General features: G+C 43.4%; 1 protein-coding gene across 1 annotated transcript; it reads right to left on the bottom strand.

Annotated features, from left to right (window-relative positions):
- Positions 1 to 358: 358 nt before the first annotated feature.
- MRPL44 (mitochondrial ribosomal protein L44) lies at positions 359 to 5544 on the bottom strand. Its single transcript, XM_066621095.1, has 4 exons — positions 5341 to 5544; positions 4206 to 4674; positions 2506 to 2684; positions 359 to 649 (listed from the first exon to the last, which is right to left on the bottom strand). The coding sequence occupies exons 1-4, from the start codon at positions 5490 to 5492 to the stop codon at positions 478 to 480; spliced, it is 972 nt and encodes a 323-aa protein (XP_066477192.1). The 5' UTR covers positions 5493 to 5544; the 3' UTR covers positions 359 to 477.
- Positions 5545 to 14032: the final 8488 nt, after the last annotated feature.

Genomic DNA, 14032 nt, shown 5'->3' with positions numbered 1-14032 from the left:
GAGGTAATTCTCCATAGAAATTTGCTCAGCAACCACTTAAAAATTGACCTGCTTTACATGGTAGGCTCACTGTACATGGGAGAGAAAAAGGACATCTGGGATCAAGCACACTTACTAGGGAATAACTCCATTTTACCACAGTGAGATTGGAGTAGTATAGGATTACACTGTATTATAAGTGGCAAAGCAATAAATAATGTATTTTCACACCTCATGGAACATTCTTATGTATAAGATACACATCAGAAGAAACACATCAGTTTCATTCTATAGTGGGCTATGAAACTCTACATAAGCTACTGTAAGTATCATCATTCAATGTAACTGCTCTCCAAAGTGATGCTAAGAAATAGGGAAGTCTTATACCACCACCAAGTTTATTTGCAGTTGAGAACATTTGCAAGTGGGCTTCTGAATCCAGGTTTTACAATAGTTCACACAAATATTGTTGCATACAGGAGAAGCAACCTTTAATGCCTAACTGCTGCTCATCGCATTTTCTGCTCTCTCTTCGAATTTTGGAGAAGAATAATCCCAGGGTCGTCTGTTTTCAGTGAACCCATAAAGTTTTCTCAGGGCCACACGGGCAGCCTCTTCTTCAGCAGCCAATATTGTTTCACCAGTTCCTTCTGCCAAAAGCTTCTTATCACTGGAAATTTAAAAAAAGGAAATACTTTTATCAGGAGTCTTGATCACAACAGAGCAACCTGCCATATATAACAGACGTCAGCAACACAGCATTCCTTTTGCCCCACAACTTCAGGCCATGGAATGAATATTTGCGGAATGCAGTTATAGTTCAGTGACATTGAACATGGTTGTAGTGCCGTAGAAGAGAATTGTAGTAAGCTCCAATGGCTCAATGAAGCCTAGTAGGTCTGAAGGAATTATGTGTAGTATATGTATTGTTCTCTGAATGAGAGAAGGTCTAAATCAGAAAACATGTTTCTTCAGGTCATAAAACGCTTAATATAGTTTGAATAGATGCAAAATTCAGATGTAAAACAAACACAGCATGCAGAAATTAACTTATATTCTGTATTCTCAAACCAGGTTCACAGAGAAAGTAGATCATGCATTTCAGAACTGCACTATATGTCACAAAGTTGAATGCTCACCTCCACCAGACCCGCCAAGCCTCCCTACTCCTAGAAAACTAGCTCATCAGGGAGAAGACCAAGGTACTATTGTCTTCTAAGCTGGTTTTCTATGTGCAGGGAGCTTTTAATTTGGACAAACATTCAGTCATGCAAAACTCTACCTACACGCTGAAATGACAATGTCCAAAAACAGTTTTAGCACATGATCTGCAGTCTGTACAGGCACACCTTAAAGCTACAGTAACTCTACGGTGGTCTATATCTCAACTGAGAGCTTTTTTGAGTCATATTAAAATCATGAAAAGCTGGATGCATGTTTCCAAGTACACAAGTAAAATAGGTGTTGAGGTACTTACTCCTACAAATGGAAACACCATGAATGGCCGTGTAAAGACAGTTTAGTTTTTTACAACAGCCAAAGCTTGAGATAGAAGCTTGCATCTACCTGTCATACTTAATAGAAATTACTCAGGGCACAAGAACCCAAGACGGAGGAGAAAGAATTACAAGGCTAAAGAGATCTAACCACTCAGTGAATTTCAACCAAATATCTGGCAGGGAACAAACAATTATGCTTATATAAACCATAAATGAATTTGCAAGATTTCTATGATCACTCAAAACAAAGGGGGGAAAAAACCAAGTAGAGATAGATCAGGGAATGCCAAAGAGCAGAGGTGATGATGAACAGGAAAGAAATAGCAATGGAGGAGCAAGTGACTAAGGTTAGGGCAAAAAAAAAAAAAAAAAGATAAGGCTTGGTTACGCAAGCCTCTCTCCTGTTCAAATCTATCACAGTAATTCAGAGACTTTACAATTTCGAGAACTCTTGGTCAAAGCAGCAACCACTGATCAGAGAAAAAAAAATCCGAAAGAGGTCTTATATTGGAAAATTGAGGTGATAGTCAATACCCATATCTTGTAAAGCTTCCAACCTCAAATATTGAGTGGTAGCAAGTCTACAATTTTTCAGACGCATCTGATACTTTATAAAAATGTGGGGACAGACAAGAGGGCCAGTTCAAAAGATCTTGTGAACCAAGTGTGGTGAGGGTAGAATTCTACCTCCACTGTCTACTGAAAGCATCCATCTAATCTCTGGGTTTGCTAAATGTACACGTGTGTGTGATCATATTTGAATCACACACATGAAAAATCCAATGTATGAAGGTTCAGATAGCACAAATGATTCCCAAATTTTATGTGTGATACTGATTACCTGGTTTGGACTGATGCATGATTCATTTTCTATATATAGGGGTTATTTAAACATCCATGTATTTACAGTCAGTAAGCCCAGATACAGCACAAGTGTTTCCCAGTGTGCGGGCAAAATATCCTGCCCTCCCCCCACCCCTGAAGCATAGGTATAAGATTATCCAAACCAGCCTAAACTTTTACTAACCAATATAATCCAACAAAGTACACAGGAAGTGCAGTGCTAGCTCCTGACTGTCTGGTAAGCCTTGGTTCTGGGACAGGCATATTCCTTTTGGCCAGTTCCTCTATCAGCAAGCCCATGGGATTGATAATATTCCAAATCTCAAATAGCTCTTTTCCTATCATTTGAGGAATGAAAAAGTCCTGAAAATGGAAAATATCAAGAAGTCAATATATTTTACTCCTGGTACATACAGTGAAGATCACCAAAGAGAAAACAAAGATTAGTAGTAAATGTACAGAATTTTCAAAACAGTGTTACAAAGTACCATGGTTATAAATGCTTCTTGTTCATTCTCATTGGTAAAGGTTACCAAAACCAATAGTTTTGATGTCAGATCAAGTGCCTCTTTTTCACATGCATATTTTGAGCTCTCAACAGCTTGAAACTAATATAGTACTATTCCTGTAACTATTCCTTACAAAATGGAGGGCAGAACAGCTAAGGTTTTAACATTATCTTTGCAAAAAAAACAGCCAATTCTTGCTACAATCTTTGCTATTTCCTCATGCTGTCAGCTACAAACCAATACACTTGTCAGCAATCTCATAACAGATGACACTTTCCATTAGCCCATGAAAAGATATTCTCCTATACAGGAATGTAGCTGAGGTAGGTTCACTGCATTCAGAGACAAAAAATACCATGTTGATGATAATTTGGGGCTAGTTCATACTAATGAGCTAGTACTCTAGTATGTTACATCACATTTTTTCCAAATGAGAGTTTTGTTTTTGCATATTATAATAGGGGAGTACAGATGGGACCTTGGTATCCACTGATTTGACTCATTACTGATACCGAGCTCCACCTTTAAATGCCTTATAACAACAAAAAAAGCACCAAAATCCAATTTCCCACCTTTGTACTGTTAATAATTATAATTTCATTCCATTAGATTCCATTATTTGCTCCATCTAGTGGCTGAATGCAGTATAGCACCTATATGAATGGATTCTGGAGTGACAATGGAGGAGCAAGAAACCTGGAAGTGGGTCTTTAAAGCTATTTTTCCACTGATTTGATATCCACTGATTTTTTTTCATCCACTGAAGTTTCCAGAACGGAATCCCAGTAGATAACGAGGCACGACCTGTAATTAAGAAACCTCTTTTCAGTATATTCTACTCCAATTCGCAAATCTAAGTTGGAGCAAGGCTTCAGTTTTGTAAACATGCCAGAGAGTTGTTCACAGAGATTAAATGATAATTAATAATGCTTAACATTTTCTGAGTTTACTTAGTACTTCATATGCATTTGTCTAATCAATGGAATTCTATAAGGGAAGGATTATTATTCCCATATTGCAACAGAGAGTGACAAGGCTTGCCTATAGCCATAAGTTTATGGCAAAGACAGTACTTGAACTTGGGAATTCCAAATTGAACTATTGCATGGGGGAGAGAGAGCACTGGTTCTCATGGACACAACATATAAACAGCTCTGCTTCCAGCATTGTTTCTTCTTCAGACATGTATATAGAATAGAAGCTAAATAATTAAGATGGGTTGTAAGAGATTATATTCCATTGATGCTTGGGCAATAGAATGCAATTCATTACTCTCTATGTGTTAGGATAACAGGGAGTACTTTAGCCTTGGATGGGTGCCAAAGAACTATTAATTCCACTATACATAATACTGTTATGCTACACAATAACTTACCCTGACAAAGATCTCTGTTCTCTGAGGCCCGCTGCTTTGAAGCAGTGCTCCTATTACAGCAAAAAATGTCCGCTGAAGTACATTCGGTGGTTCAGGAAACTGTGCACAAAGCGTCAAGTCTTGTAGGGACAGGTTTCTGGCCAGATAAGACACTAATTCTTCACTGGTAAGGAAGTCAACAAAAGCCTCAATGCCTGCTGGTGGGATTTTTGGATATGCCTCTTCAAAACACTGTGTGAGGTAAGAGCGTGAAAAAGAGGCCCCTTGCTGAGAAAGTTCATGATTATCCTTGAGATGAAGAGCAACTGCTTCCTTCTCTACTCCCAGTTCTTGACGCCTAGCTTCTTCACGTTTAATGTAACACTTATTCACAAATGCAGTTTTGAGGAGGTCCAATGAAAACTTCTCATTTAATCGGTGGCTAAAAGCCTGTATTTCCGCATGGTAATCCCAGTTAGGCTTCTCAGAGCTACATAATAAAAACATGTGCAAGAAAATAAGAAATAGACTTCTGGGCAAAGCCAATTCATCTAGCTCAGTCTACAAATATGGTTTTTATGGGGGGGGGGAAATTCCGTACGGCTCCGTTTTGCCCCCCCTGCCGCGAATGGCTCCAAAGGGAGGGGCCGCTTGCCTGCCACACTGAGGCTCCCTGCCATGGGTGCTCCGCCCCCCTCCAGCTACGCCACCGCCAAGACTTACCGCTGCAGCAGCTGCAGTCCCGCAGCTGTGTCCCTGGGCTCCCATACACTCCATGGTAAGCAGATCCACAAGCTAAGGAGCTACCGTGGCAGGCCAGTTCCCCCCAGATGTGACACTGTGCTAAGGAGAGTCGTGTGTGCATGCCTGGGCCCAGCACACAGTGGCGCAGCTGGAGGGGGGCTCCCGCCAGACTGAGCGCTCCGTCCCCCCTCCTGCTACGCCACCGCCAGCATGTATGGCTTGCCAGTAGGTGCAGCGGCTGCAGCCACAAGCTGGGGGTCGAGTCCTCGGCGCCCCATGAGGGCCGCGTGCCTGGGCCCGTGCGCAGTCACCCCCTCACCGCCCTCTCCCGGGCCCCGCAGACACCGGACCGCCCCCCTCCCAGGCCTTCCACCGAGGAAGGGGCCCCACAGCGCGCCCCGCAGACCCTCACCGGCGCCTGGGCGGCTCCAGCAGCCGCTGCTGCTCCAGGTAGGCGCGCAGCCAGCGCTTCTTCTCCCGGCGCGGCTGCGGGCCCGGCAAGGCGGCGGCCAGAAGGCGCGGGGAGCCCCGCAGGAAGGCAGGCCGCAGCAGCGCCGACGCCATGGCGGGCAAGGGACGCGGTGCGCAGCCTCCACCCGCCGGCTGGCAACCAGCGCCGCGTCCTTTCCGGGCCGACCACGTGGGTGCCCGCGCCTCGCAGCGCTCCAGGGAGCAGAGACCTCTCCCCGGCACCCGAGGCAGCCCCTTCCGAAGCCGGGAGGCGGCGCGCGCCTTGTCAGCTGCGACGGACTTTCCTCCAGCCGTCTGTCCAGCCACCTTCAGAGGCACCCAGGCCAGCTGCCGTCGGCGCGCCCTGTGGCAAGGGGTTCCGCGGGCTCGTCACAGCTTGTGACTCGGGGCAAGGGGAAAAATATCTCCTTAACCCAAAGAAACCTCCATAAGAACAGCCCCACTGGATCAGGCCATAGGCCCATCTAGTCCAACTTCCTGTATTTCACAGTGGCCCACCAAATGCCCCAGGGAACACACAAGACAGCAAGAAACCTGCATCCTGGTGCCCTCCCTTGCATTGGCATTCTGACATGGCCCATTTCTAAAATCAGGAGGTTGCACATACACATCATGGCTTGTAACCCATAATGGATTCCCCCCCCCCAGAAACTTGTCCCATCCCAGTTTAAAGGCGTCCAGGCCAGACGCCATCACCACATCCTGTGGCAAGGAGTTCCACAGATCAACCATACGCTGAGTAAAGAAATATTTTCTTTTGTCTGTCCTAACCCTCCCAACACTCAATTTTAGTGGATGTCCCCTGGTTCTGGTGTTATGTGAGAGTGTAAAGAGCATCTCTCTATCCACTTTATCCTTCCCATGCATAATTTTGTATGTCTCAATCATGTCCCCCTTCATGCGTCTCTTTTCTAGGCTGAAGAGGCCCAAACGCCGTAGCCTTTCCTCATAAGGAAGGTGCCCCAGCCCAGTAATCATCTTATTCGCTCTCTTTTGCACCTTTTCCATTTCCACTATGTCCTTTTTGAGATGTGGCGACCAGAACTGGACACAATACTCCAGGTGTGGCCTTACCATCGATTTGTAGCCTGTTCCTCCAGCCTGTTCCTAAGCTGTGCTGGATACAGCTGTGCAGCTGTGCTGCAGCGCAGCTGAGCTGTAGGTCTGTAACTGGTATGATAAGGAATACTCTCACTTCTCTCTTAAATTGTGCCATATTACTTAATCCTTTCTAGATTATATTTCTTATGCATTTCCACTGTCCAGGGGAGGGGGAATCCTGTGGGCATGTGCTGTACAATTTAGCATCATATATTAGAACAATGTACACAAGGCTTCTTTTATTAGGCCAATACATGCCCCCTACCATTCCTTTAGTTTTTCCCCTCCCTCTTTTTTCAACTAGCCCTATTCTAACCCTGACTGAGAAGATTACCCAGTTTAGGTTACCTCCTTAACTATGTAGAACAGTCTCTGCTTTATGTAGATTGGGAGAATTCCAGAATTCTTTACAGGTCTCTTTTAAGATAACTGTGACCTGAACTACTGAATCTCCTTTGAAATCAACTGTTCTCACAAATTGTTAGGTTTATTCCTACATGCAGATTTGGTGTCATTGCAAACAATGGCGTCTAAGAAAAATTGGCCTTCCACATCTGTGACCATTTTTTATGCCATGCGTATAAGATACCTGATAACAGAGTGTTCTGTATTTGAATACGTCCTTACAGATCTTCCCCAGCTAGTCCAATATCTCACATTGTGGATCCTTCCACCTCTTCTGCATGCCAACTGAAAGGGTGCACCCTTTTGCAACAGTGTGTTTGGCACCCTGGGTTGCCTCTTCTGGATTTTCTTTTGTGCTGCATTTGACCGTTACATGAGAAGTGAATTTTCTTTTTCAAAATGCCTTCTGTAACTGCTTCTAGTATTTTATGGTGCAGAGGTTATCTCTTCCAAGCTGCTCTCAGGTTGCCATTGGTCTCCGACATGCATTTTACCCAATTCTGATGACCTTGTGTAGGATCTTATATCAACTGCATTCTCTTAGACTGTTATATGGGATTCTGGAGAATCTCTAAGGCACCCCTTGCTCACCCAGCACACTCAAGAGGATCCAGCCAATTCAAACAGGCCTCAACAAATGACTCAGCTCTTTTCAGAGGCATCTGAGCTTCTTTATAAATGCAGGTCTTTTCTTGGAACACATGGTGTTTTGGCATAAAGTGTGCATCAAAGTTGGTGAGAATAGGCTCATGGTCATGTACGAGGTCTCGTACATCCTCTTCAGCAAAGATAAATATTGCAGATTTCTGTGTGCCCATAGTATAAAGATATGATTTGTGTAGCACAATTCATCCTTCCTTGTGGAAATCTGTGACCAGGGAAAGGAAACACATTTCTCTTTCTATTCCAGCCAAGACACAACTTGAAAGTGTGCCATTGAATTGCTTCTTTTAAGAATGAATCCGTGGATTTAAAACTAAAACAAAGAACATGTCATAAGTCTAGCTGTCAGCAGGGCTCATGAGAGGGGGGTGCAGGGGGTAATTTGTACACAGGCCAAAGGTCCAAAAATGGGGCCCAGGAACCAAAGGAGGAAGCACAGAAATTCCCTGGGATATTGCATTTTCCAATCCCACCAAGATTTGCTGTCTGTGTGGGATGCTGGAGATGCTACTGTAGGTGCACGGTGGTGTCTGCAAGCCATATATGCTGGGCTAAGGAATGCATACATGACAAGCCTTAAAACTGTTGGAAAGATTTTGAGATTCTTTTTACTGACACAATGCCAAACAGTCACAGACCTTTTTAAAGGGTTTGGAGGCTTTATTTCTACAATAGTTACACAAGCCAATTTATTCAGTTTGGATACAAATGTTCACTCTAGTTACCCATCCTGTTTCTCAAAGAACCACACCCAGAAAATCACATTAAATAAAGTGAGATAAACAAGTTACCCATGTGACACTATATGTCATTTCCACCTCCTCATTGGGCCTATTATGACAGGTTTGGTGCATGGTCCCAGCTCTAATTAGGAGGTCATTCTGCCCTGCATCTCAAAATATCCCTCGCCCACAACTTTGGTTATACAAGATCCCGGAATTTTCCCTTTGGGAAAGTTATGATCTACATGTTCTGCTAACCATTATCTCTTTAGGTCACTTTGACATAATGGCCCTCCTATCTTGTTTTGGAGGGGAACAACAGTCATTCTCTTGGCTCCAATTTCAGTTATTTTTCTCAAACTAGAGAAGATAATCCTCTAAAATCTCTATCAAAACAGTGTCAAATCAGAGGAAACTGCAGCTGGCGTAAGTCAATTCTCATGACATGTTGTGGGCCTGGTAGGAAAGATTTTGAATCAACCATAATATACCAGATGACAACCTCTTTTCTCTTTTGAATGATCCATTAACATATTGTACTGGAAAAATGATTTAGTGTTCTGTGATGCAAAGTAGGAACCATCTAATAAATACATGCTCAGTCCACTATTTTTATTAAGATTCAATACAATAATTTCCATTTTTATCTACAGTACACTTGTCCTTTTTGTCCATAACAACAACACCGTTACTGAGACTGTGTGGCATCTCAACTGTTGTCTTTGTAGGAATAAAGATTCTGGAGGAATATAATGTTGAAAGAGTCTGTTCAAATCAGTGTCAAACCAATTCTTGGTCAAATGGAAATGACTGGACTTTGATAATCCCTCCATGCCTTTCTTGAATTGGACCATGAGTCAATGTAATCATATGGACGGTGGTCACACAGAAATGTTCTACATTCTCTCTCACTTGTCTCCTGTGCATGGACCTTTCCAAGAAAGAAGTTAGAGTGGAAGCAGTCAGAGACTTCTTGAACTGCCATCCTTGATGTCGTCCAGCTGGAGCAAGGGTGGCCCACCTATAAGAATGTTGTATTGCAGGCAAGGGAGAGTTGGGATACATAAGGCAAGAATTAGGAGGGCTTGCAGGTCTGGCTGTGTTTGCCTCTGTCCAAGAAAAGTACCAGAGTCTAAAAACAGACACAAACTTCTCCCCACTACAGCAGCAAGGGCCCCATGAAAACAGCAGCACCCCTCTGTCTCCACACTACAGGAAGATGGAGGAAATGTTGAAAATGGACACAAGACAGTAGAGATTTTCACAGTGTTCTGTTCTTGAACTGTATTTGTTTATTACGTCTCTTTTCCACCTTAAGTTTTTTGTTTGGAAGGAGTTGAAAATGGTGATTTGAAGATGTGTTAAAGTTTCTCTGCATATGAAAGTGTTTCACTTTCTTCTCCTACCCATTTCACTCTCCTATATCTGCCTCAGATTACAAACAGATGTTTTAACCATTCTTCTGAACTCTGCCCTCAGTTTCCCCCAACACCCTTCCTTCCTTCCTTCCTTCCTCAAGGTTCTGCACTCCTTGTCCCTTGCACAGTTTCTGACCATCTACCTCAGTTTTATTCATTCCTTTCCATTTCCCACCATCTCTCTCTTATTCCTTCTCCCTTCAAGATCACACTTTTCTACCACTTGGCTCTTTTATTCCTTTCTCTCCTCCTTTCTAACCTCCTCCCTAAATTCACCACCATCATTCTCTTTTATTCCTCCTTCTCTCCTTTGGTAAACTTAGGGCACAATCCTAACCAGGTCTACTCAGAAGTACTCAGAAGTAAGTTGTATTTTGTTCAAAGGGGCTTACTCTCAGGAAAGTGTGGTTAGGATTGCAGCCTTAATTTAGCCATTTTCTTTGTTACATTAATAGACTCAATATGCCACCACATACCTGTGTTTTATTCCTTTTTTTCTATACCACAGAGCTTTATTCCCCCCCCCCCCCCCCACACACACACTATCAGGTTCAAGCAGTCCACTTTGCTCTTTTTGATTTTTTTCTTCTTTCTTACAGTATCAGGCTCAATCTGGTGCCACATGGCTCTATTTTCGTCCTTCTTTTCTGTCTTTATTAGGCTAAATTTGGCCACTACTTACTAGTGGGCACAATCCTAAGCACTCAATTAGCTGGTGCAAGTCCCGTGTGCTGGACCAGGAATGTTGCAAATGTGGCACAAGGCATGTCTGCGATGACTCCAGAGTTGGGGAGACTGGCACAAGGATGTGTGGCAGCCTCTCTGTGCCAGATCCAGGCCAGTGACAGGTGAGTTTGCACTGGCCAAGGGAGGCCAGCATGGAGGGTTGGGGAGGGTGGAACGGGGATATTTCAGGGTGGGGGAGAGTGGACCAGGGGGTGGACCAGGTCCAGGAGGCAGGTGGGACTGGCTTGGGTGACCTAGGTTATATTCAAACCCCACTCCCAAGCAGCCTAGCATCACACCGGATCTATGCCAATGATTTTGCTGGTGCAGATCCAAGCAGCCCCATTGAGTTTGTGTATTCAGTGTGTTGACTGCCATGATAGATAAAAATATTCAGTTGCAACCTGCCTTGTGTTTGTTGGCAGTATGGAGTGTGTGAGAGATATGTATATTTAGTGTATGGAATAAACAGTCATTTTTGTTTTCTTCTACTGTGTCTAGCTTAGGGTGGGTAAGAAAACACACATTATTAAAATATAAAAACATCTGTAATGAGCCCAGGAAACCCCAGGGAAATCTATAGAAATTACAGAAAAAGCCATCTCTTGGGAGATATGCAAAAAAGGGAGATCACTATGCTACTTGCTTAGTACATCAGAATGCCAGGTGTGAGGGAGGGCACCAGGATGCAGGTCTCTTGTTGTCTTGGGTGCTCCCTGAGGCATCTAGTGGGCCACTGTGAAAGCTGGACTAGATGGGTTTTTGGCCCAATCCAGCAGGGCTCTAATTACAGGTCCAGCCTATTTATACACGGATTTTTTATACACGGATTTGACTCAACGCAAATGGCCCCTGCAAATGAGAAAGAATGTGCTGATCCCTAGAGAAGGGGGAAAATGCATCCCTTTAAAATCAGTTTTTAAAACTGAACAGTCCTTTAACTACAGCCTCCTTAATGAGAGAGAGAGAGAGAGAGAGAGAGAGAGAGAGCAGCAGGCTAACAATCCATCAATCCTTCTCTCTCCTGCAGACCCCTCCCTTTCTCCAGCCTGAAAGAAAGAAATCTGAAAGAAAGGTGATCATTTTGCATTGGTGAAGGAAGGGGCTGAGTGAAGCACTGATGGATTGTCTTCTTAATTACTCTTATCTTAGAGTCAAAAGGTCAGCAAGGCTGTTTTTCAATCACTGGAGAAAGAAACTTTGTTTTTTAAATTGATTTGCTATAGTGTTTTTTTATCCACACAAATAGTGCTTGGAACCCAGGCAAATAATTAGTCTCAACCTGGATGTTCTTGCTTGACTGCAAGTTTCTCAAGATATACTCTGAAAGCCATGAAGACTAGAAACTTGCTTTTTAAAAGGGATACTGAAATTTTCTTAATTCTGTGAAAGGCAGGGCAGCAGGTGAATCTGTGGTCATCATGACCACTCCATCTATGATTCAGGCTTCAGTATCCTCAGCTGCATCCTGAGGCAGCCTCAAAGGCTGAGGTCTGACTACAGTTCTTTTGCAATGCAGTGTGAGATTAGAAAGTTCATACTGCATTAAGAACAACTTTCATAATGGTCATTCCTGGAACTTGTTTTCCATATGATGGCCTATCCCAAGCCCATGTGAATTAATAAGAACAAAATAAATTATTTTTTCTGCACTTCTAAGTAACCATAACCATCCTCCTCCATAATGTAGATTGATAATTTCCCAGCAGTCATGAGTCCCTGCACTTATCATTTTAGAAATTATGCCTCAGTTAAAGAGGATGATGATAATCTCTGGTTTAGTCTCCATCTTGACACGCTGTCTCATCATCGGTACCCGCTTAAATTACCCTTTCCCAGGATCTTCTGCTATAATCTCTGGTGATGGGAAAGATTTGATGATTTCTCCACTCTGTTCTCAACACAGAAATAAGAGAATACCAGAATTGTCTCATGCATAGAGACAATCTGGTGACAGAGTTATCCATGCTAAGCTAACCTACACACTGAACTCCTGAAATAGTAGGACATAGTAGAAATGGAAAAGGTGCAAAAGAGAGCGACTAAGGGCGCAATCCAAACCTGTGCTGGAGCAGGCAAGCCAGGAGGCTTGCGCTGCATCCAATGTGGGTTTGTGGGCAGCAGCGGCTCAGCCAGAGGCAAAGGGAAACTCTTCCCCTTACCTCTGGGTGTTGCTGGCCCCAATGGGTCTCCTCGGACCTGTGCCACTTCTGGAGGTAACGCAAGTCCAAGGAGAGCAGAGCGCTTGAAGCCGCTCTGTTCTCCGCACGGACGGGGGTTGGGATCCGACATAACTGCTCGGTCCCAACCCCGCCTCTAGCTCCCCACACAACCGCCCCGAGGGCCGCCCATTGCCCACCCTCCCCTCTGCCCAGAAAGGAAGGACATCAGGATGCAGGTCTCTTGTTATCTGGTGTGCTCCCTGGGGCATTTGGTGGGCTGCTGTGAGATACAGGAAGCTGGACTAGATGGGCCTATGGCCTGATCCAGCGGGGCTGCACTTATGTTCTTAAATGCATAGTAGGTAGGGCTGTCTTTGAAAACTGTCCAGTCAAAAGGTCAAGCGATGCAAGGGATACCTACAACTATGACATAGAACTCTGAGAAGCACAAATGAACACAAGATCTAATCAGTGTGGAAGTAACACACTTCTGATTAGCAGTCAGTGGTGATAACAGATGACTTTGTAAAAAAAAAAGAGAATTACTTTCTGCAGTGATCTAGCATTCCTGAGTCAGTTTGTATCAACATTTACTAATGAATTCCAACTCAGGAGCTTCATGGTGGAGCCTTCCTTCGAAAAAAAATTGTTGCTGTTTTTGGAATAATCTTTAAGGTGCTACCACAGTGTTGTTTTCGCCATTCAGAAAACAATTGTGCAAGCATACTCAAATGAAACTCAGAGCAGACAGTTCATTTAATAACACTCAGGCAATGCTGCCATACTATGAAATAAGTTGACTGAAGAAAGAAGGTCCCACTTTAAATAATACAGTAAAATCAGAATACATGTGGGGGAACAACATGTTAACATGGATGTTTGTCTTCCCTACTTCTTTGTGATTATAAGCCATAAGGTTCTGTTGTGGGCCTTCTACAACCAAGGGGTGAAGGAAAAGCTATTCCTTGGTTCACATGTGGAGTCATTTGCTTTGGAGAAAACTTTCCGCACTGTACCAACTCCACACACCTATTGTAACACACTAGTTTGGATTTTAAAAGGAACGACAGGAAGCTGAAATCCTGCTTGGTAGCAACATCAGTTCGATTTTGGTGCTTTCAGTTTCAAAGTGAATGGGGAACATAGTTTAGCAAGTTCAATTCTTAAAGTTTTCAGCAAATCACTCTGCTCATTTAGTTTTTAATCATGTAAAGCATGAGGGGGCTTTAATTTTCATTGTAAATATATGCTTTTCATGTCAATTTTATCTTACTCAATGGTGCATTGTCACTGATAGAAGTTTTCACATCATTAATGTGGGGAAATCTAATTTGTAAGATTGGTTGGTTTGAAAGGGTCCATAAGCAAGCAAGAAAATATAGCCTTCATTCTGGTGCAGTGACTTGAGATGCAATATTACAGCCTTTTTGTTTCTT

The sequence above is a fragment of the Tiliqua scincoides genome, chromosome 3 (genome assembly GCF_035046505.1).
Source record: "Tiliqua scincoides isolate rTilSci1 chromosome 3, rTilSci1.hap2, whole genome shotgun sequence".
Lineage (NCBI taxonomy): Eukaryota > Metazoa > Chordata > Lepidosauria > Squamata > Scincidae > Tiliqua > Tiliqua scincoides.
The sequence above is the reverse complement of the archived record's forward strand: the minus strand, read 5'-3'. Positions and strand labels throughout refer to the sequence as shown.

Coding starts and splice junctions, on each gene's coding strand:
- MRPL44 (XM_066621095.1), bottom strand. CDS start 5,492: ATGGCGTCGGCGCTGCTGCGGCCTGCCTTCCTGCGGGGCTCCCCGCGC. Junction 2,685..4,205: donor GAACAGAGATCTTTGTCAGG/GTAAGTTATTGT, acceptor TTCCATTTTCAG/GACTTTTTCATTCCTCAAAT. Junction 650..2,505: donor TACTTTGTTGGATTATATTG/GTTAGTAAAAGT, acceptor TTAAATTTCCAG/TGATAAGAAGCTTTTGGCAG.